We start from the raw sequence: 24,477 nt of genomic DNA, 5'->3' as shown, positions 1-24,477 counted from the left end.
GCTTTCAGTAATATTGGGGAATTTGTTAGTTTGTCCTTGTTACTTGGTGCAAAATTGTTTGGGGGCAGGTGCTGCACATGAGTGCAGCTGTGCTCAGAGATGTGCAGCTGTAGCCCAGGGCTGGGGCAGACAGAGGGCTGGTTTGCTTTGGTCCTTTCCAGCTCTAGCACTGCTACGTTGGTGGTGTGCTTGAGCCTGGTGGTACTCACTGCAGCCTATTTTAATGTCATCAGTGCTCAGTGCTTGCTAGAGAGATGTGTTGGAGAAGTAACAAAGCCACATGCTGTTATTAGATGGTCAGTTGTTTTTCCTGTGTAAACCAGTGGTGTAGTCTCCGTGTGCTGGTACCAGAATATTGTATGTTTGGGGATAAGCTGTGTTTTAATCTTATAAAGTTGCTTTGTTCTAGCCTCCAGAAACTCTAAAGTCTGAAGGACACTGCTGAGAAAAGCTTTTTGTTGTGTTCATTCATATATTGCTTTGTATTGTATGAGGATCCAGTTAGTAATAAAGTTACTCCTTTAGCTGGATGTGTGATAGCAAATTTGTAGGAAGCATCAAATGCCTATAGTGATAGTGATGCAGACAGCTGTTGTACAAGGAATCATTTTAGAGAAGAAAAATGGTAGCATATGAAATTTTAACATTTAACGAAACACAAATGAAATAGGTGTTAGTTAATGGTATTTAGATCCCTAATTTTATAGTGGTGATTGAAAAATCCCTATATGCTAAGGTAGTTGCAGTGTGTTCTAGTTTACTTGTGATAATGGGAGCAGAAACGTGGTACTTTGAGGAAGAAGTTAAACATTGATTGGACGCAAGGAGATTTCCCTTTCCTGAGGTACTCTGCCAGCTAAAGTACATGTGAAAAATGGGGAGAATGATAGTGAGAGTATGAAAACTGCCATGTGAAACAGAGTAGAAATTAAAGTAGCTGTTGAGGGATTTGCCTTTATTAGCTAGCCAGCGTGAATTTCTTGGGAAAAGAGAATTATATTGAGCTTCTTGGGTCAGGGCCATGTCTACTTGTATGTTACTTTGTTCAATCTCACAGCATTGTGGGACCCTGAATAAGACTAGACTGGCTGGATTCTTAAAAATCATAACCCTGGATCATACAAATATATTATTACATGTAAAATGCCAATGTCACTTTTGCCTCTTGCTTTTGCAAAGCTTTGATGGTACATTCCTGTCGTCAATTCTGCTCCAAAAATCATAAGGGCATAGACTTAAGTAAGAAAAAATAATGCAATTTCCTCTTTGAAATTTTAGGGGAGTATTTAATTCAGTCTTTATAGTCTTATAATCTTAATGCTTGGATAACTTTTTGGAAAACTTCTGGTTTTGGATCAGATATTTCTAGTTTATCTCTAAATGCCCCCCCTATTGGGCTGAACTTCTAACCCTGAATTTAAAAAGCTGTCATTTTATACATTTTACTATGAAAGTGAATGCACACTTTCTCATCCCACTCCCACTGGGGCTGTCCTAGGCCCCTGCAGTTGGGTGTTGTGATTATCAGGAGTAAGTGAATGTGTTCCTTTGATTTTGCTTCATTTGAGGGATTCCTGATATTTAATGATGCTGTGGGTTGTTTGGCTTCTCTCCCTTCCACTGTCAAAGAGATTTCTGCTGCCATTATCAGCTACACAAACTTTTCAGCACACTTCAGCAATTCTCATGTGCAAAGGCCACAGCTGTAGTTGAACAATGTGTTCGTTGTAATCCAATAATAAAAGTCCTAAATATAACAATAATTATAACCCCTTACATTGAGAACAATATTGATAATCAGGGATACTAATCTTTGAATTTCATAGAAATAAAGCTTGACACTGGTTGTTGCAGTGTTATTCATGTTTTAAGATTGAAAATACTTTGCAAAACTAGTATGTGGTTGTGTAAAGATTTGGCTTTGCTGTACAGATAGGCATAATGGAAGCAAAAAGTAAACAGAGAAATACAAATGATTAGGTTTATGAACAGCTAAACAGAATGCTATGGATATTATTCTTGTAATTAACGAGTCTAGCTTGCCATAATAAGCACTGATTATAAGTAGTCTAAACCGATTTTATTAAAATAAGCCCTATTGGACACAGCACCCAGTTTGGTCTTGTGTATCTTTAAGTCATGCTTATAGTTAGTTCTACATGTGCATTTTTGGTTTCTCTCATCTCCCTCTTTAGTTTTCTTTTTTCAATAGAACACTTTTATGATTGGTCAGTGTGAAGTTCTTTGTAAAGTAGAGCTTTTGCTGAGCCATGTGTGATCCACACAGTCTTGATATTTCTGTAATTTTCTGATGAACAAAATTGTCACATATTGCCAACATGGTCATACAATTAATATATCCAGGCCTCATAAGAGGCAATCCCAAAAAGAGAATGAATCTGTAGGCATTGAAATAGCAGATCCTTCAGAGTTGGATTCCTTGAGCAGGATTTAATTTTTAATTGTGTAGTTCCTAGTGACTTGAGACAGTGCATCCTTCATCTCAGACTTCTGTTTTGATCCATTTCTGTCACAAATACACTCTTTGACTCCCAGGTTCTTGCCCAGTGTAATGCCATATCCTTGTTTGCTTGTGGCTTTCCGTTGACCAACCACAGGTCCTTCTCCTGACAAGGACCTTAAGAAGAACGAGTCAAGTGAGGCTGAATTTGAATTATGTTGCTGCTTTTCATGTTCACATCTCTCTTCTGTGTTCTTCATTTTACAAACTTAACATGCATTTCTGGATGTAGTGGTATATACCCAGTGGCTATAAAGTGGGTTTTTTAATTGTGTTTCTCTTTCATTATCTAAAATAGTAGTTTTTAGTTAGCAGTACCTTTCAGCTAATGTTTAGACTGAACATTTGAAAATTATTAATAAAAAATACATTTAAACTAAACTGCACATAGAAAACATGTAATCTTATACTATATTCTATGAATACACATTATGCTTGAATGAATAATTATTTGGATGTTCTTGGTAATTTTTAATGTTTCTCTTTAATGCTTTTGGAATTTTGTCTTACTCTGCTATGTCATAGAAAGGGAGAGAAGGGAATGAGAGACAGAATAATTCTACAAAGTGAAGAACAGATATGTTTTGCAGCTAGAGGGCTTTCACCTGAAATTACAGATAAACAAGATATCAAAGTGATTGTCCAGCTCTTTTGCAAGTACTGCTGTAATCCAGGCATTTGGCAATTCTTTTTTTCATTAATCCACTACCCATTCCTTAATCTGCCTGCAATTAATGTGCTGGGTTTTTTTTTTTTCCAGTTTCAAATGTATCATAATGTTTTTTCAGTCTGTACTGAAAGCTGCTTCTGGTGGTTCATTGAACATCCTTCCTCAGTGCTCCTCTGGGATGGGGCATTACTTTTTTGCAGCTATCCTGTTCACAGTAGGCTTTTGCCATCCACGGCACTTAAAACGTTCTGTTCTTTGCGTTGTCTTCTGGCACTAATAACTGTGACATCTGTTTGTCACATGTGAAGCCCAGGAGGTGCTGAAGACCCTGAAGCAGCGAGCATCCCTTCCGTGGGCAGAGGAAAATTATCTTTGCCTTTCAGGGGGGGAAGCGGCTGGCTTGGCCCGCCCCTGCTTTCGGTGGTGACATTAAGACTGAGGGGCATGGAGAATTTCCAAATGCCCATCTCCCATGTACAGATTGTGGGGAAAACTGGCCTTTCCTAGTCTTGCCTCTCATCTTTTGGTTCTGGGGAGAAAACGTGAGCGGGGATAATTGCCTGCTGTGGCTCTCTTGGTGGAAGTGGAAGAGAGGGAGTAGTTTTCTGCTTGGTTGCCTTGCTCTTTGGCATAACTGAAGTTTGTACTTTTGTACAGTTAAAGTGAATAGACTAATAGCCTATCAGCCCTGGATTAGTAAAGCCTAGGTGCAAATGCATATGTCATAGCAAAATTTTTTAACTTACCAGGAACTTGGCTGAATTTTCAAGTTTGAAACATATGTAGACTGATTTGCAGTCTCAAAGTTTGTCAGTCCTTAAGAATACTTGGCTTAAATTTAATGGTGAGCAGGAATAAAACAACTGTAACTTTTCAGAGGTCACTTCCATCATTCTAGTTTAGGTAAAAGCATTGCAAATAATAGTTTGCAATATGAAGAGGCATTGAGATAGTGCTACATATATGCACACCCAGTTTATATTAAATTCTAGCTTACTTTTCTTTTTCATGGCCTGGTAAAGTCTGTGCTGCAGTCCGTTGCTGATGGAGTTCAGGTACTCCTTCTGTTCAGATTGAAAGATTAATTTGTTTGCCTTATATTTAAAGAAAAAAAAAGAAAGGCCCTAGACATTTCATTCTGTTTCTGGTTTTTTTTTTTTTTTTTTTTTTTTTTTTTTTTTTTTTCTGTTGTTGTTGTTGTTACTGTGTGCCTTTCCTTCCCATGCAAAGTTATTCCATGTATTGTTTGTATGTTACTGCTTTTCAGTAAGTGCTGTGTTTATAGAACAAGGACTTGCTCAGGGAAGTTGTCAGTTTGTGTCCTCACTCTGATATACCAGGGGAATAGAAAAATATACTCCCTTGTCAAAGTTTCAGGTATGATAATAAAACCTGTAATATTCATCATCGTTTCCTTAACCCAAACTGAAAAGGTGGCTGATAAGGACAGAAAGTCTTTTATTTCCACTGTAGTTTCCCAACCTTGAAGAAAAATTATTTTACTGCTAATTTGGGGAAAATATTCTACCTAGTTGCCTCTGTTTTTAGAACTGATTTTATTCAGATCTAGCCTTAGAAAGAGCCTATTTTAATATTTTTTTAGTCTCTTAGAGGTGGCAGAAAAGACTGAACTGCTTGCAGAGGAGGAGCAGACTGGGATAATATATATATTTCATAAATATATTTAATGGAGAGGCTTATTTCAGTTTCAGTTACTACAGATGTGCATAATGTGTTGTGGCACTGAATTAACAGGGCAGTTTGTTGGTTAGCTTGTTTCAAAAGATGACCTGTTACACACATCAAAATAAGACAATTCCTCAGAATGATTGTGAAGTTATTAGTTAGGAGACTGTGACCATGGAAGATTTCTCTGGAGGATTGTACTGGATCTTGCAGTCTTAGTCCAGAAAATCATATTAATAAGAAAATAAAATTAAACCTTTCTTGATTAGTTTCTAGGATGCTGTTGTAATAAAAAGAATTAAGTACATAGAAATCTGTCTGATTTGCATCTGTGAACTGGTAAAAATTGTTAATGGTTTGATGAACTCTGAATAGGCCCATGGAAGGTAGAGCTCAATGACAGAGTTGGGGAAAAAAACTAGCTCCAGTATGTTCTACTTGCAAGAGGAACTTTTCTAAATAATTTTTCTTTTTTAGTGTTTAAAGCATTGAGTCTTCTGTACAGTTTCTTTTGGAGGAGCTTTTATTTACTTTCTTGCTGGTTTTTATGTTTTTAATCCCACAAGTGAAGTGGAGCTTGCTTGAGACTTAGTGTAAAGAGTTGTTCCTTTTCTGTCAATGCCCAGAATGGTCCATCTGTGTACACGACACCTCAGGTATACACCAGCAAAGATGGGCAATGGATTAACATCTTCATTGCTCTTGTAGGTGTGAGTCAAACAGGCCAGGTAATGAGTGTATAATGGGGTCTGGATGGCATTGCCAGACCCTCTGGTTGATAAGCTCAGGTGAAGAGTATGGGGCAGGGCAGTCTTTCTTGAGTAGTTAACATCACTGGAGGTCTGTGTTACTACTGGAACTCAAGACCAGGGATCTTTCAAGGAAAAAAGAGGTTATAGTATATCATTTCCTTTAAAGAGTAGGTTTAAAAGGAAGAGGGCTATCGTCATACAGTTTAAGAGGACAAGTGTCATACTTTACCTCTCTTACTACTAAAACCCCTGTGCCTTTACATATACTCGAAAAATCTTGCAGTTATTTTGGATGAGGAACAGAGTTGTTGATTATAAGACTATTACTTGTGTATTGACACCACAAAATCTGGTTTTTATATACTCGGGGGCCTTACACATCCAGAACATAATCATGAACCTAGGTTTTGAACTGAGGCCACTTCTTGAAGTATCCAGGAGTGCTGGATATGCTACGGTCTTAATCTCACCCATGGCCAGGAACAGGGAGTAGTGCATCAAACTGGGTTATTTGCTGGAATTGCTGTGGTATGGGGCTTGGTGACATACTCTCATATGACAGAGGGGAAGAAGCAGAGCAGCCCTTGGCAGCTAGAAAAATTGCTAACTACATTGAAGTTGGGTGGATTTTGGATTTGCAGGAAATTAGGAGAAGACAATACTATTTAGTTGTTATTTAGTTCCTCTCCACGCACCTGATGTTTTTTGGTACATCTTGTCCTGTCCCAAGTTAATGGCATCATCAGCTGGGAATGTTCATTCCCTGTAGCTCCCCTCCTGTTGATTTGAAGGCAGCAGTGGCTGTCTGGATGTGTTGTGGCTTTGGGGGCAAAAGGTGTGGGAGAGGAATGCTGGCCTTTTTGTATTATTATTATCATCATCATCATTATTGTCATCATCATCATCTGTGCGCAGTTTTGTTTACAAAAAGAAGAGTTATTCTTTAATTTAGAAATAAAATGACAGAAATAAATTACTTTAAAAGGATGTTTAGGGAATAAGGAGACATATTTGTGGCAAGCTATTCTGAAAACGTCATCTAGTTAAATTATTTGTTGTTTCCTGGCTGTAATTTTTATGGAATTGGTGAGTCAAACAATTGTCAGTAATATTTTTGTTCTTTTAAACTTTTTCTCACCCTGTAGGAGCTACATGCATCCATCTAGATTACATCTGAATGACAAAAATACTTAGATAGCAGGAGGAGGAAGAGTAATGCCTTTACGTAGAATTATCTGTCAGTAACTGTTTATTAAGTGCATCTGTCATGTCTTATTCTGGATTTTTGTTGCTAGTGCCTTAACTGGTAATTCATTTTTTGATACCTGATGACGATGATTATTTTAATGTTATTCTCATTCAGCAGTCTATGTAACCAATGTACATCTTAAGTTCAGGAAGAGCAGAAGTACACTGAATCCCTCATACAGATCGTCAATATTTTAAAAAGGACTGGCCTCAACACAGAACCCTGAGGAACATCACTTGTGACCAGCCACCAGCTGGATTAACTCCATTCACCACCACTCCCAGAGCCCAGTCATCCAGGCAGTTTTATGCCCAACCAAAAGTACACCCATCCAAGCCATGAATAGCCAGTTTTTCCAGGAAAATGCTGTGGGAAATGATGTCAAAGACTCTTCTGAAGTCTATGTAGACAATACCACAGCTTTTTCCTCATTTACTAAGGGGGTTACCCTGTCACAGAAGGAGCTCAGGTTGGTCATACAGAACCTACCTTTTCTAAATCCATGCTGGCTGGCCTGATCTCTCAGTTGTCCTGTATGTGCTGTGTGATTGCACTCAAGAAGAGCTGCTCCTTGACCGTTCCTGGCATGAGTTCAGACTGAAAGGTTTGTGGTTGCCCAGATCCTCCTTCCAGCACTTCTTGGAGTTGGACATCACCTTTGCTGACCTGAAGTCAACTGGGACCTCTCCAGTTAGCCAGGACTGCTGGTGGAAAAGTGGCTCAGTGACCACTTGCACCAGCTCCCTCAGTACCCTTGGGTGAATCCCATCCAGCCCCACAGACTTTTTTGTGTTTAGGTAACGTAATAGGTCACTGACCATTTCCCCTTGGATTATGGAGGCTTCATTCTGCTCCCCATCCCTGTCTTCTAGCTCAGGGGGCTAGGTCCCTGGAGAACAACTGGTCTTGTTACTCAAGGCTGAGGCAAAGAAGACATAAAGTACCTTAGTCTTTTCTTCATTCTTCCCTACTGTGTTTCCCTCCACATCTAATAAAGGTGGAAGATTCTCTGTGGCTCTCCTTTGGTTGCTAATGTATTTACAGAAACACTTATTTTTTTCTTTTATGGCACTGGCCCAATTAATTTCTAGTTGGGCTTTGGTCTTTCTGATTTTCTCCCTGTATAACCTTATGATATCCCTGTACTCCTCCTGAGTTTCCTGTCCCTTCTGCAAAAGTCATAAACTCTTTTTTTTCCCTGAGTTCCAGTCAAAGCTCTCTCTTCAGCCAGCTGGTCTTCTTTCCTGACAGCTCAGTTGTCACCCTGTCACAGAATCACAGAATATTCTGGGTTGGAAGGGGCCCACAAGGATCATTGAGTGCAGCTCTTAAGAGAGTGGTCTGTGCAAGGATCAAGCCCCCACCTTTGGTGTATGTTAGCATCATGCTCTGACCAGCTGAGCTGATCTAAGCAGCTGTCTATGGAGGGAGCCTCTCCTGCCCTTTTAAGATTTCTTTCTTGAAGAATGGGTTGAGCAACTTCTTGATTGGAAAGGGCAGTGAAATGAAGGCAATCGTTTCAAGTGCTTGATTAACCTAGACCTTTAAGTGGCAGAAAATCAGGCAACAGGTTCTGGAAGGACATGGTTGAAGTCTGCTGGAACTGGGGACTTTCTCCTGTATCTTGAGACTGGAGCGCTTCTTTTACAGCATGTTTGTGTGTGGTTTAGTTTCAGTGTGTGAATTCTAGAGGTTAAAGCCCTATGAATATTGTGTTGGTGTAGCAGGGACAGAGTGTGGGTGACTCCTGCCCATGGGCTGAGCCAGGAACAACAGGCTGGCCTGCTACTGGGGCATCCCTGCCTGCAGCACCAACATGTTCCTCATGTGAGTCTCTTCTGAGGTGTGGCTACTCCCTGAAAGGCACGAATGAGAACCAAAAATGCAACAACCACTTTCAGAGAAGCTTTATGTTGTATACTGGGGCTCTTACAATATAACTGGGGCTCAGCAGTTAGATCAATCTTTTATCTTCCATGTTTCTTCAGATTTTTCAGACATTTTGATTAGCAAGTAAGAATGTTCTTGGGTTCTTCCAGTCCAATGAGCAGATGTCATTTCACTATTAGGGATTGTTTGAAGGCATTTTTCAGAAAGGTTGTATTTCTCAAGAATCAGCAAAATTAATGCATTCAGAGCTTTGTCAAGCCCTGTTGCTTGGTAGCAGTCCTGTTGATCCATCGGAAAGTATTCAGACAGAAATGTTAAATGGACCACCAAATACCCAAGAGTCTTACTTATCCCCTTGGTGAATGAGTGCACATGCTGCAGAGCTTCCCTGTACTGCCTGGCTCTCTTGGGCAAAGACTGATGGGCAAGAGATGCATGGTGGATTGTCTCACAATCTTTTCACTATCAGGGATTGTTTGAAGGCATTTTTCAGAAAGGTTGTATTTCTCAAGAATCTCTTTGCTCCAAGTGAATGTCTATGGCCAGTTGCATGTCATTGACTCATAATCAAACTGAAAAGGTAGAATATGGATGCCCCCCCAAAACAGGACCTGTACAGCCCTGCATGCAGCCATGTCCTGAAGAAATGTGTTGCATGACATTTAGCCATGTTTTTTGGCACAGTGGGCCTGTTTCTACTCCCAGATTACTGTGTTCTGAGAAGTGCAGCCAGCTCTTGATTTGAGTGGCTTTTCATGGTTGGTGCATTCCTTGCAGGTCTTTTTGTGGTACATTGAGCTGGAACTGCTGCTGCAGTTGGGGCCCAGTTTTTGCATTTGCAGTGCTACTGCCTTTCTTGTTCTCTAGAGCTCTTTGCAGCCTGTTTTAGAGGCTGGCATGATCTGTGAACTTTCAGGTGACTCAGCAATATGTGAGTGACCTTGGAGTGGGAGAGATGCTGTGGTGTGGCACTGCCACTTTGTGTTTGACTCTGTGTTCCATTGTTCCCTTTTCTCCTCTTCCCTTCCAGATGTGAAGGAGGCATCCCTAACATACCTGTTATTAGGGGCTGCCCAGATTGACATTCATAGCACAGTCAACTACAAGAATTCAGGGCTTTGTTCAGGGTTGAGGAGCCACAGATAAAAAAGCCATGGCTGCTGTAGCTCTTCAAATCTTAAGGTTTCTGAGTAACATAAAGTTATTTTAATGTTAAAATACTTCTCTTAAAGATAGGGCAAGAATCCTCTTCTGGCTTAATTTGTGGCCAGTTTTATTTCCTACTAGGGTACAAAATGTTGCTAACTTTTGTCTTCCCTCCGTCTGTCCTTTTGTTGCAGGTCTTGATGATTGCCTGCAGCAATATATAAAGAACTTTGAGAGAGAGAAGATTAGTGGTGACCAGCTATTACGAATTACTCATCAGGAACTGGAAGATCTTGGAGTCACACGAATTGGCCATCAGGAGCTTATCTTGGAAGCAGTAGACTTGCTCTGTGCACTGGTAATTTCTTGGGGCAAATGGGGGGGTGAACAGTGTTCACATATTCAGACTTTCTGTACTCAAATTTTTAGTCCTAAATACTTATGTAAGCAGCTCAAGACACTCCTGATTTGTAACGTGTGAACAGTATAGCATTTTAAACCAGGGGCAAGATAAAGGGAAAAAATCTATTGATAAGAGTGATGTTAAATAAACTATGAACTCATATCAGAGATTTAGGGCTTGCATATCCGTCTTTATAGAATAAAAGTTTATGTGAAATCACAAAAAAACTAGACTCTGTTTGGTTTGAAATGTAAAATAGCTATATATGTGAATGGAGTAATTGAGTGTTGGTTGCCCTTTACAAACAAAATGTTCTGATACTAACCATGTCATTCTTCACTGGTCCTTTCATGCAAATTATGTTTTAGGTGATTTTTTGAGCCTGATGAAACAGAGCTGCTTCTATTTCACAGTAGAAAGGATTAAATACTGAAATCATTATCTTATGTGTAAATAATATATAAATTTTTGATGGGGCATAGGGAAGGATTTTGGTAATGGTCTTTTCAGTCAGGTCATGTTGTGCATAACTAGGATTATCTGCTCAGTGAGGGCTGTGGTGCTGACTTCGCCCTCCTTATGAACTTCTAGTGTGTGTCTGTAAAGATTAGTGATAGATTGGGTACACAGCATTCTCCACTGTAGAAAGGATTGTGAATAGCTCTGTTAAGATGTACTTCACTGCCTAAGGTGCTGTTTTGTGGGTTTTTAGTACATACTATTCTTCAAGCCTCAGAAGGAGCTTTTAAGAAAGCTGAATCCTGGGAGAGGCAATCAAAGACTGTAGGCTGAAAGGCTCTTTAGAAGGGCTTGTCAGTTCTCCATATGCAGTAGCTTTTCTGAATACCCTGTTGTTGCATTTTTTGGGGTATTGTGAAGTGTAATGAAAAGGAGAGAGTGAAAAAAAAAACATACCCAAAAAGTTAAAAAAAAGGAGACAGCTCTTTCATACAGGAAAATATTTGATTTTAAACACAGATTATCTTCTGTAGAATACAGTTTCTAGTAACATTGCAGTGTGAGTCAGTGCAATAAATTGTTTTTAAATAAGGAAGTTGCAATCTTAAAGAAATGCTACTGATATAGTAGGGGACATAAAGAGTTATTCACAAAGTACTTTTCTTATCAGACAATGCAAAAGAAAGCAAGAAAGTAAATACTTCAGTTAACTGAGAAAGATTAAGTCTAAGTTAGGGGGAGCACCAATGACCATTTTCCCCAGTCACACAGAGAAAGAGATTGTGACTCTTTGAAAAATAAATTACTGGTAGGGAAAAAAAACCCTTGTTTATTAGCTGAAATTTCTTTTTTCTTTGGTATGTAATTACAGATATAATCTTCAGACAAACAAACACAGCTTGTCTTTGTAGCTCCTTTATCTTAGGCAAAAGTATATGGAACTAAGTTGAATATAAAATAAGGAATTTCTAGCAAAGGCTAACACTGCATCTTAAATGCATGCAGCAAGTCTCTCCCTTCCTGGTTCTTGTTGCATGTACAGTATTGTCTGCTTTTCTGAATTTGTCTTAGAGAAAATTGCTAAAACACAGTGGCATGAGTTCAGATCACAGCTTCTAATTTAAGATGAGGTTTTTGCAGTCTCACAATTGGCTCCCGATGGCTCCTCGGGGATACAAAATGTTATTGTTATATTGATTTTAGTGGACTTAATTTGAATTTATTGTTTACCAATCAGATAAATCTCTTCAAAAATTTAATTTAGAGGCAATCCATTTGGCTGGACTGGTCCTATACTTACAGGCTTTTCTTATTGCATCTGTGAGTGTCTATCCTGGGTAGGGCTCGCCTTTTCTTGTGATTTGACTTTAATATTAGCTATATTGTTTAGAAGAACATTAAGCCTATGACTGTCCAATATAGGATAACTGCTAATTTGGATAGTGGCTATGCAAGTTTTTTTTTTTTTAATTATCTGATTTTTTTTTTGTTTCACAGTAGTTTGACAGAGGTTTCATGATAGAACTTAGCATGAGTTACAGATAAATGATCCAAATGAGTTAACATCTCTTTGGATGCTGGAGATGATGGGTGGTATGGTGGGTTATGGATAGTAAAGTTAATTATGCCTTGCAAGCTTAATTCCACACTGAATTAAAAGTAATTATTTAAAAAATTAAAGGACTGTTGCTTCTGCTTCTCCCCTCTTTCTCTCTGGGTTAACCACCTAAACAGTTTTTGGCATTGAGGACAACTGAGGGGACAGAACCCCTCCCACTGTTTATCTCTGTTCCCACTCTGCAGGGGAGAGTTTCCCAACACAGAGTTGCTGTCACTTAGGAAAGTTTATGCAATGTTGATTGCTGATGTGCTTTTTTCCTGACACCCCTTCTCAGTATTTTTTGGGGGTAAACTTCTGCTTGCAGTTCCCTGGCAACTGTGGATATGGCAAACAGCAAACCAGCTGCTTGTGTTGCGTGCCTATAATTCACAGGGCTGCATTTTCTTACCGGGGCAAGGCGGAGAGCCTGAACAAGCTCCAGTATGGAGAGTGCAAGGGACACGCCAGTGGGGGCTGTTCAACTGTGCTAAACACACAAACTGCCACAGTAAGAGTTGGGAGCCAGATATGATTGATAACACTATTTAAAGGATGTTCTTTATGGGTTTTTGACAGAAGGTGGGTGGGTGGCTGGCTGTGGTCTCTCACATAATTCGCCTCCTGTCATCAGCACTTGCAACAAATGGATCCTCCAGTGTTTGTGAGCTGATCAGAGGACAAATGGTGGCCTGTGCTATCCATCTTTAGTTGAGTCTCTCTTGGCTGCCAGCCTGCCATACTGTGTTCTTGACAGCAGAGTAAGCATTCAGGGGGTGAGATTCACAGGTTTTCTTTTCCTGTGGTGCTTCAGGGAAGGAGTAATAAAGTCTTTTCCCAGCTGCTGCTGCTCTTATAGGTCACGCTTGCTGGTAATGGGTGGGGGTGTACATCCTGCATACCTTTGCTGGAGCTGAACATGCTCTGGGAGAGAGCAGGCAATCCTCTCTCCTTCAGACTGTGAAGGTGGGAGCAGCATGTTCAATAGATTATCATGCCTCGGTGCAGCTTTGTGCTTTTCAAAATCCATATGTCAGAAAGGGCACAATGAATGAAACGTTGTCTGTGCTTAGAAGAAATAAGTAGTTATGTCTGTGATGGTATTTTGTTGCTGCTAAGAGTTTGTCAAATGGTGTTCAAGGTGAGAAACCTTGAGAAGCCACCATGATGGGTATATGCTGGCAGCATTACTTTATTTCCAGCAAGACAAATTTCCTGTTCTTGTCTTTCTGTTTAAATTGGGACATGCAATCACACTGATGATGTCAGCAGGTAGATTTTTACTTGATGTGGATGGACATTTTTATTCATACTAACAAAATCACCCAGAATAATTGACCTCTCAAAACTGGTAGAAAATGATAGACTGAGGAACTGCATGTCCAGCTCTAGAGATACAGGAGAAACTACTGAGTTGAGTGCCATGTTTCTCCACTATTCACAGATAATAAAATATACAGTTGTTCATCAGTTCTAACAATTACCATGAAGATCTTTTCCTCAACATGATCCTTTTCAATATGTGTGAGGGTGAAGCTAGTCTAACACAGCCTTTCATTTAATCGTTAAACAAACAACAGTGTAGCAGACTTCATTGTCACAAAATGTGACGAGCCTTGTTTCTTTGATGGCTGCTTTAAAAACTGAATGTGAATGAACAATGCCAGTAGAAAATAAATTGAGAAGAAAGGGACATGATGCTCAGAAAAAGAGAAATGCATAACAAAGAACAAATTACTTAGATAAGGCCAACAGATCACAATGAGTCATCACGTTTGGGAAGCATCAGGGGATCTTGTAGCTCCTGCTATACATAACTGGCCTGAAGAAAGCAAAGAAATTACATTATTCTTTTTCCATCATCTGTTCGTCAGGAGATGGAGTTTCATTTACAAAACGGGTTATGACCATTTTTTCCCAAAAAACACTGTGCATTGCCTGGAGAGCACAAAGACTGAAGACTGCACAGCCAAACATGACTTTTTCCATCTTAAAGAAAATGATCTAGTTTACCACAATACCTTGATAAATGAGATGCCAGATGGAGATTCCTTTTTTTTTTTTTGCTTCTCCAAAATATCATGTTCATTGTGTTTGCATGAAGATTAAATTAGTTTAATTTGATTTTGCAAATATTTTTTAAACAAGATCCTAAAGTAGGTGTGTTGTTATAAGAATATTTGAAAAGCTTAGAAAATAATTTTTGGATGCTTTGAAGTTTTCCATTAATAAAGAACTTTATGAAGTCCCTGTGAATTTGCAAAATAATTCTTCAGGGAATCTTCATTTATGTAGAATAGAGTTAGGTTAAAAAATAAAACAAAACAGATTTTGCTTTATAGAGCATACTAGTTACAGTACTAGATTCATGCTAGTTAGTTAAATCTGCTATGGCTGTACAGGAATTTATTGCACACTATATTTGAATCTGTAAAGCTAGAAGATTGCAGCAGATGAAATAGCATTATTATTTGGCAGAGAAAACATTGGTGTGCGCTAACAGCATGAAATTACTTATCATTTACCGCTAACACAAAACATTTATATGCAAATGAATGTAAAAAATAGACCTACTTTACCTATGAATGATTTGATTCCTCTTAAGAATTATGCCTTTTATCTTAATTTCATCTTCCTGCCATTTCTCACACAGAAATACTTTCCTTTGCACTTATCACTAGTCAGATCTTAAAACTGTTTTGTCAGTAACAGTGAATATTAGACATAATCATTATGGTGCTAAATGAGGAAGGCTTCATTTCAGAATGGAGATTTATGTGTACTGAAGATGGAATTTACTGTTAGTATTCTGAATGCTCATAGCAGAAAAATTACTTACCGTTTTCATTATTGCCCATTGCAAGTTAAAGTTCTGCTTATGTATCATATATCATATGCCTCCCTGTCCTCAGCCTGAGCTAATCTAACTGCAGTGCAGTTAATCCTGAATGCAGGAAATCCTGAAGTCCATCACCAGATCAATAAAGCTGAGGAGAGAAAGAATTTCTGATAGCTCATATAGATCACATTGAAAATGTGTTAGCAAATCTTTACACAGAACTGCAGTAAATGCCATGGTGTGCCAAAGGCAGTAAATATGTCTGCATGCAGAGGGTGAACGTCCTTCTTCCCACCAGCCTCAAGAATCAGTCATGGATTCTAGATACTTTTTAATTGTAGATTTTGTTGGTTTTTTTTTTTTTTTTTTTTTTTTTTTCTTTTCTTTTCTTGGTTTGTTTGTTTTTTTTTTTCCTTTGGACTGCGTAGAGGTTTGGGCAAATATGAAATACATATACACACCCTCGTTCAGAGAGTCATAGTGTGGCTTGGATTGGGAGGGACATTTAAAAATTTGTAAACCCCCAGTTAAAAGCAGACTGGATAAAAAGATCTGTTAGAATGTAAAATGTTTTTAAAAGGTAGTTTGTCCATAACAGTACTTATTTCCTTTTTCAAAAAATCATTTTGAACTGCTGATTATCTGTTTAAAACTTTTGGAAATGCATGTAACTGGATATGGATCTGGTAGTTCAAATTATGGAGAAATAAGAGCATTTGGCAGGCTAGGGACAAAATTACACAAGAAAGTAAAAAAAACCAAAAAAGTAATGAGCACTTGGTCTTTCAGAGTCTGTTGATTGAATAAGAGAAAGAAGAATAGTTTATATAATTGCTCTATTAGTGCTACAAAGCATGGCCCAGGGTTGGCTTTTTAATGTGTTCCTTGACTGTGGTGTAGAAATTAAGGGCATTTTTCGAGAAAGGAGATAATGATGATGACTATGAATCTTTCCTGGGTTCTGCAAGGGTAAAAGTATCATGCACCTGAGTGTTTTTCTGACTATAAACATTCAGGACAAATATTTATACTCTTTGAAACGGTTTGCCTTTTAATCAGTGTATGTTTAATAATTGCAGTAAATGATAAGTGTCATTTGAGCTATCTGGGGTTACTGTCCTTATCTACTTATTCTGTGTTTATGAAACAAATGTGTTAGGATCATGTGTTGTGCACTTTCAAATTACCCCATATGTCAGTGCTATTTGAAGGAGAGATAACCTTAGTGTTAACATTCCGAGACGCTGGAGGAAGGGCCGTTAGAAATATATGTTGTAGGCAGATCTGATGAGGTATAAAGTTACATAAGGCACCTTCCATATGACAAGCTGTGATATCAGTTGCTAGCAGCTTTGAGCTGGTGAGCTATCTGCCTCATACTTTGTAGGATGTGTTCAGCCAAATGTTTTAGAGGAGTTTCAGATCCATTTTCTTCATTTTTAAAATGAACTTCAGAGGCAAAGGGAACTTCTCTTGGTGAATTTCTGTCCACCACTAATTTTCAGGTGTGGTTTTGAAATGCCTGCCATGTGCTGTGGTATCTGTATAATGCTGTTTTGATAATTCATTTAAAATCTTCCTCAGGTTTTTCAAGAAATGAGGACCCTATAGACTTTACTGTTTTCAGGTTGTTTGTTTAAAAGCAATTAAATAATGCATACTGAAAGGATACTCAAGAATTAAGTGTGGAAGATGAAAGCAAGGAAAGATAGTGAAGAGAAGAATGTGAAGGTATTTTAAGTCCATTTCTTAGCAACCATATGTTATTCTTGCCTAAAACTCCTATGAATAAGTGAAAAAATGACTTTTTATTGCATTAGAGAGAAAACTTATTATTTCATTCTTGTGATAGTTATCCGTATTACTGAGATATATCAGATGTATTTGAGAAATTGCACTTCTTTACACATACTTTATTGCTCAGTATAGCTATCTAGACTATAAAATTTGTCTTTTCAAAAGGTTGCCATTTTCTTTCTTCTTTAAGTTATATTGTTTGTGTGTGTTACAAAAATATTTACCAAATTAAAATAAACCTTCACCTTCTTCAGTTTATACATTCATGGTTGCTTTGTGCAGAGGAGCAGCAGAAATTAATCAGTGTAAGTGCTCCTATCTGCTCTGCTGTCTGGTGAAGATACTGCTTTTATTTTCTTCTTGCCCACAAGCACCAGTATTACAGCAGCATCTTCAGTTCCCATCTTAGGTCTCTTCAGCAGAAGTGAGCACTGGTCTCTGCATGCCTTTTGCTCCACATGGTTTCCAGCAGGATGGTTTTCATGCCTTTTGTGTTACAAGGTTTTCAGCTTTCTGGGCTGAAGAAAAGACACAGTGATTTAGAGTGGTAGGCAGAGAGGCCATATGTTCATTTCCCTGTCTTGAAGTGTTTGTAAGAATCAGTGTCACTGAACTTGATACAGCATTTGTGCTTGGAGACATAGAGGTATTCATGGTTGCATAAAAGTTGTGATTGAGACAGCTGTTCTAAGGGATTTCTGGATTTGTTAATGGGACTGTGGTTATGTCTGTGTTGCACATTGCACTGTGTTTAGATCTGAACTTGGCTTATTTAGGTAGCTGAGATGGCCTTGCACTTGCAATGGGCAGTATAAAAATACCCTAAACTAAAGTCCTGGCATCTTCTAGACAGTCTGTCTAAGCCTGAAGAGATTAGTTAGCACTGTTCAAGTTAGGAACACTTTACTTTTCAACTGTGCTAAAAGTGTTAGATGCACTTCCCTGCCAGCAAGAATCAAGTGAATTTAACGCAGGAAAGAGATGAGATCTAAATTTTATTTTTTTTTTAAGTTAAGGGAAGCAGGGAACACAACTACTGAACATTGATAAAGCTAGTTAAATAAAATTTTGCTTTACTTTCACATTTGGTTTGTGAACTCTCTTCCTACTCTTGGGGTGCTGGTGCAAGGATGGGCTTGCAGAGGGACCAGGCTGGCTCTTCTTACAAAAATACCCAGCAAAATTCATCAGTGGTGATTAGAGCTGCTGCTTGTCAGCATGTGAAGAAAAGAGCTACAATTCCTCACTCACACTGTCATATGAAGCCACAGAAAAGTAATTAGCAGGTTAAGATGTCTATTAATAGCTCCCACCACCTTCAGTTCAAACACCTGCTGACAAGCTATTACTCTGTGTAGTTCAGCTTCAACAGGTTCTTGTTTTATGATTGCCAGAAGAGACTCCATCAGAGCCGTTTCTGTTGGAGCGGGGTGTCTCTGAAGACGCTCCCTGGCCTCTCACTGAGGAAGTGGATGCCTAGACTTGTGTCACTTCTCGTAATCTCTACAGGCATGCAGAGATTTCTTTGTGGTTCTTTCAGTGCCTGTGAATATATTTTGGCTAATGAAAGTGCAACTCGTGTTAGTGCTGGCTAAATGCAGACTAGGGGAAAACAAAGAACTGTGTCCTTTGCCTGCAATTATCTTCTTACAGTGCTTGAAAATAAATGCAGCACATTTCTAACAAAACCATGTTGTTAATAGTATATTATTGAATATAAAGTGTGATTCAACTTGGCAATTTTTATTTAAGCAAGCTTTTTTGTAGTATTAGAACACACAGCTCTGGTTGCTTTTAATGTGGTCCATTAAAAGAAATATTAGTGATAAACAAAGTGAGGATTTTGTTAGCTGGGCTGCTGCTTTAGGGTCCTTCTACTTAAAGGCTTCAATAAACACAGCTGCCCTGAATATATTTTGCCTGAAATTTATCTCTGTATTTTCCATCTCTGGCTTTATCTGTATGATATTACAGGTGGAGGCTTTACCAAAGTCAGTGCCATTCTCATGGAAGATTGAATTCACATTGGTGCAGTGTTCTATGTTAACACACACACACACACGCACACGCGCACACACACACACACACATTTGATGAATATGTGTGAAAATAGGCTTTGAATCTGTTAACTCTGCCTCTTCCTTCCCTCATATCTGATGATGAAAAAAAAAAAAAGAATGTGGCTGTAGGTGGCCATCACTTAGATATTAAGAGGAAGCCACTGAAGTTTTGTAGCTGATTTTCTAAAGAAGTGTATACATGAATGCAGCCTATTTTCCTGTTGTACAAAAAAATTTTGAGTGTTGTTTTGCTTGGTCTGCAGTGTTCAATATTGCAGATTTTCTTTTCTTCTGGTGCTTTACTTTTTGGTGGTACTGGAGGTTTGTACACTGCCTGCCAGGGCTCCCTCTGGGGTGGGCATGGACTGCCTGCACAGGCTGGGAACCTGCACCTGCCTGTCCAAGCAGATGAGGTACAGGCAAGGTGACAAAGAGGAGATGGGAAAAGAGGGGGAGTTGAAATAATCTGGGGTTGTTGAGGACCTTTGGGATCCCACCTCGGCCTCAGAGTGGTCTCCCCTGGCTGTGGACCCTGTGTGGGGCATGGCTGGGGTGACAAGAAGGTGTCTGAGCTTGTATGGCACCTTCCCCACACACCCCCCACCTCTCCCACCTTAGTTTTGTATTTGGATTATCAGACTCAGCTCCTTGGGAGCAGCCTGCTGAATGAAGAAATTCAGCGTTTCAGTGTACTAGAAAGAAGGCAGCCCTGTGAGAAGGCCCGTGGCTGGCCTGCAGCCTGTGCTTGTACCCCTCACGTGTGTGGGTGTGAGTGCCATGTTGTTGGGGCTTGCTTGTGGCTGGTCTTTAAGACATTTTTGGTGATCTGTCATTCATCAGAATATCTTTCATTTGTTTCTTCCCCCATTAATTTTGCCAAAATGAGCTAGATGCTGAAGAAGCAGAATGAAGTAAGAACAAACCTATTACCTTTTTTCAGACTTACTCCCCTCATTCCTTAATCATGCTCCCTCAGCCAGACCACAGAAAGCTGCAGAAAAAACCCAGATGTATTTTTATCTGATGTTTATCTCTTTACTTTGGACTGATTTAGTAAGTTATTAGTTATGAGCCATTTAGCTGCATAATAAAGTACATTTTTCTTTTCAATCCAAATTAATTGTTTTCATCTTGTAATTTTTTATTTATAACCTAATGCTATCTGTTGTATAATTGCTCTTAAATATTTACATGGTGGAAAAGTCACTGCCCGAATATACAATTTGTCTAATTGGGATTGATTGTGATGGCAGGGGACAGCATCTGTGTAGATGAGAAACACGCCTGCAAAGCCTTCCTTGCCCATGATAGGGATGTTCACAGAAGTTCCAGTAATGGTTTATGAAGTGCAATCTTAGTAATGGTCAGTGCCCCCTTCAGCCGAGTTCCAAAATGCATTTTCTGCTGCAGAAGGATGGTTGTTGGTTGAGCAGCTCCCTCACAAAGTGTGCTCAGTTTACAAGCACACAGAGCCGGCTGGGAGGTGGCAGACGAGCTGTGTGCTGTAGTCTCTCCTTTCCATCATGAGCCCCCCTTGGCGTGGGAGTGGATGTTGTGGGAGGGCTGGGGGCTCACTGGGAATGGCTCCAGTAAATGTTCCTGCAGTCCCTGTGTAGTAAAAGAGGATTAAATTCATTTAGTAGATGGTTTGGATTGGGAGCATAACAACTGCTGTAAATAATCACCACCTCACACCCTGCCCCCCCCCCCTCAGTTCTGATAGAAAAAAAGACTAAGGGGAATAAGCTTCAGCAGTCTTACATTAGCATTGATGTAATCTCCCATCTCTCCTTGTGGACAGATTGGCAGGAGCAGCAAACCAGGGGCATGGGAGGAGAGCTGGGGAGGTCATGGAGTGTCATTAGGAAGTAGATTTTTCTGTGTGCATCTGAGGGGCTTTGTGCATTCTACTTCATCATTTGTGGTAGGAAATGGTCCATGTTCTGTAACGAGTGGCCCATTCCATTGTCAACTGAGCAAGTTGTCAGCACCCCATGCTATCACCCTGTGACGTGGCTACAGTGAGAACCTTCAAAATTCCATAATTCTCTTAAAGGAGTACTAAACTCAAGTCTGTGCAACTGCTTATTCCTTTGCAAAGGCAAATAAGTCCTTTTTGTAATAACTCTATCACTCTGTGTGTGTGTGAGGAAAACAAATCTTTTCTAGAAATGACAAATTGCTGATGGTACTATATTATATTGTAATTGAACAGCAAATTAGGGCATTCTTGAGTGCTGTTTTGGTAACATTTGTACTTTTGAAGAATTTCCAGCTACTGTTAATATTGTTTGCTAATACTGTTTGTTAATATTTCTGCATAATTATTTCTGTCTCTTCTGCACAGCTAAGAAATGTAATTTAAGGAATGTAACTTTGTTAGATGGAAACAAAGTTTAAAACTTGACTTCAAATGAGTGAAAGAGAGGTTGAGCAGGGCAGCAGTGTGTTCTCTGGTTTGTGGTTGTGATGGTTCTTTACTGCTAAAAAAGAAGTATGCTAATTAACTTACTTAGGTCTCTGAAGCCAACAAAACCAATTTAGTGTCACACCATGTCCATGCTGCATATTCCTGCTAGATGCAAGGCCTGGTGCCAGGTGTGTCTTAGGAATTATTGTGAGTATGGACATGGGATACCGATCCCTTATCATCAGGTCTGATCAAGGCCAGGTTGGATGGGGCCCTGAGCAGCCTGCTCTGGTGAAAGGCATCTGTGCACGTGGCAGGGGTGTTAGAACGAGATGATCTTGAAGGTCCCTTCCAACCCACACCATTCTGTGATTCTGGTGATCTACTGAGAGTGATGCGCTGCTTTGAAAAACAGTTTTCCAGGCTAGGTTTTCTGTTTGAGGTGTTTTTCTCAGTACACTTAGAACAACCTAAAGGATCACTCATAATTTTGCTCTTCTTTTGTTCTCTTTTTATGCACTTCAGAAACAGAACATTCTATACATTTAAAAATGATTGAGTGGGTGTGTTTCTGCCTTAATTACTAGGAACGGTTAAGTTTTGAAGTAGAAGATCAGTCTTGCTGTTCTTGGTTCTTCTGTTCATCTGTAAAGCTAACTTTCTTTTTTTTTTTTTTTTTTTCAATGCAGAACTATGGTTTGGAAACAGAAAATCTAAAAACTCTTTCTCACAAACTGAATGCATCTGCCAAAAATCTGCAGAACTTCATTACTGGGAGGAGGAGGAGTGGTCACTATGATGGAAGGACCAGTCGCAAATTACCGAATGATTTTCTGACATCAGTAGTGGATCTGATTGGAGCAGCTAAAAGTCTTCTGGCTTGGTTGGACAGGTAAAATCTCCTAAATGTCTCACAGGTAGCCAGATCATGCACATGGACAAGCTCCAACTAGTTTACAAAATATAACATAGAAACTGAATGGAAGCAGAATTCATTCACATGTTCCAAGGGGATGTTTGTACCAAATCTTTTTTTTTTTTTAGGTCAGTATGCAATTCAGATTAGCTTTTCAATACAAGACCTCCAAATGCACTGTGACCCTACACATATATATGCAACATATATAAGCAGCAGGATGACATCATTAGGTGATATAGGTATTTTTTTACTAAATGTAAAGCAGCAATTTAACCTGCATTAATCAGATTCATTACTTTGATATGATCAAGTTCACAAAACTGATCATATTTTTCATTTTATGGATGTCAGCATATAATGAGTGAGTATATGTGTGTGTGTACAAACATGCATGTTGTGTTTTAGGTTTTTTTTAATAGCAGTGAAATACTTCTGATTTTCTAGAGGTAGTGCTCTACACTTTTACCTCTATTACCTAAGATGTATGTGGGACCAGGACTGGAGTGCTTTTGCTACATTTGTAGTGACTTTTTCCAATTTTAACAAGAATAATACACAGGTATTCAAGATGATAATTGAAATTTCTAAAGTGGTTGAAATTAGTCTATCTGTAAGTCTTTATATAATGCATCACAGTGAATTTTCATCAGAGAAAATAAAATGCTTATCTTGATTTAAAGGTGTGTCTTATTTTGTTTCTAGCAGCTGAAGTTTTGTTCAGAGTATGATCTTTGTGTAACTTTTAAAATCCAACAGAGTTATTTAGTTTTACTGCTGTGTGTTTTGTGTTTCATTTCTCTGAGGAAAACCAACTTCTCTCCCATAAATGATTTCCATATGAATGGTTTAGATGAGGCCTGAATCTTTTCCACTTCTTAAGCTGGACTGCAAGCTCTTTGTTTTGTTCAGGAGATTGCAGCTACCATTGCTGCTTCTTTTCTACTCCCTCTCTAGCCCTTCCTCAAGTTTGAAACCCAGAGTACCCAAAGTTGGCTCCTAAATTTTTCTTCAGATATTTAACATCGGTGTGTAGAGAATTAGTGCAATCTCATGGAAAGAGTTTAGTATTGAGACTTGAAAAAATGGGAGTATATTTTTAGCTCTGTCTCTAACCTGTTAGTGCTTGGAATACCTGTAGGCTTCACTTTTTCTCCCTGCAAAATTGTTATTGGCAGAAGCAACGTATCATAATGGGCTTTGAAACAGAAAGAACAGTAGAAAAACATGTTCTTTTGCATAGATGGGTCAGTTTTTCCCACTTATTTCTATTGAGGGATAATCTTGTTTGGTTTCTCTTTGAAACTGTGGTCATGCTTAAAGAGTGTTGGTTAGTAAGTCAAAGTTCTTTTTGGGTTTTGGTTGTTTGTTTGTTGGGTTTTTGAGTTCTTTTTTTAATAGTCTGTTATTCAGAAGTAAATGTCATATATATATATATACGACACATGTAACACATTGAAGAACAATGGGTTTTTTGCAACTTAATATAAATATAATAATGGAAGTTCAGGAAGAAGGTAGTTATTAATGCTAGAAAACATCTGTATCTGAGGACTGCTGTTTGACTGTAGTACTGTGCACTACATGTACTTTTGCATTTAGCTGAAATGAAATGACAGCTGATCAAACCCAGGAATTCCAAAAAGTCAAAAATGAGGGAAATGATGGTGGTATCACACTTTCAGCAATGCTGTCTTGAGTGTCCAAAGAAAGCTTCAGATTTTCAGGAAAATCCTTTTGAAGATCTAAACACCTGGTTCTAAGAAATGTTTTTTAAAACATTTTAAGAATTTTCTGATTTATGAGCATCTGGGTATTTTGGTAAAGTTTGTTCTTCCTTATTTGTGAACACCCCAAATGAGGATGAAAGTAGGCCAATAACTACATTTTTCTCAGGAAGTGGGAACATCTGGAGATCAATATGATTCTTCTTCTTGTATACCTTCTAAGAAAGTATTGGGGCCACTAGGGGGAGATAGAAAGATTTAAAAAATTGATCAGTAAAAGTTAGGAACATGGACTTAATTTTATTCTGCACACCTGTTACTACAAATCTAGACCCCAAATCTTAGTTTTTTGGTT

The 24,477-nt window shown here is 38.8% G+C and overlaps 1 protein-coding gene across 3 annotated transcripts in view; it reads left to right on the top strand.

Moving 5' to 3' along the window:
- Positions 1-24,477, top strand: part of CNKSR2 (connector enhancer of kinase suppressor of Ras 2) — a 202,357-nt gene that overhangs the window by 25,956 nt on the left and 151,924 nt on the right. For all 3 annotated transcript variants that reach the window (XM_053935604.1, XM_053935603.1, XM_053935602.1), the window contains exons 2-3: positions 10,109-10,272; positions 22,169-22,371. In XM_053935604.1, coding sequence (XP_053791579.1) covers positions 10,109-10,272; positions 22,169-22,371 — 367 coding nt within the window. The remainder of the gene's footprint in view (positions 1-10,108; positions 10,273-22,168; positions 22,372-24,477) is intronic.

The sequence above is a fragment of the Vidua chalybeata genome, chromosome 2 (assembly GCF_026979565.1).
Source record: "Vidua chalybeata isolate OUT-0048 chromosome 2, bVidCha1 merged haplotype, whole genome shotgun sequence".
Classification (NCBI taxonomy): domain Eukaryota; kingdom Metazoa; phylum Chordata; class Aves; order Passeriformes; family Viduidae; genus Vidua; species Vidua chalybeata.
Note: the sequence above shows the minus strand (reverse complement) of the source record. Positions and strands in the feature narration are given on the sequence as shown.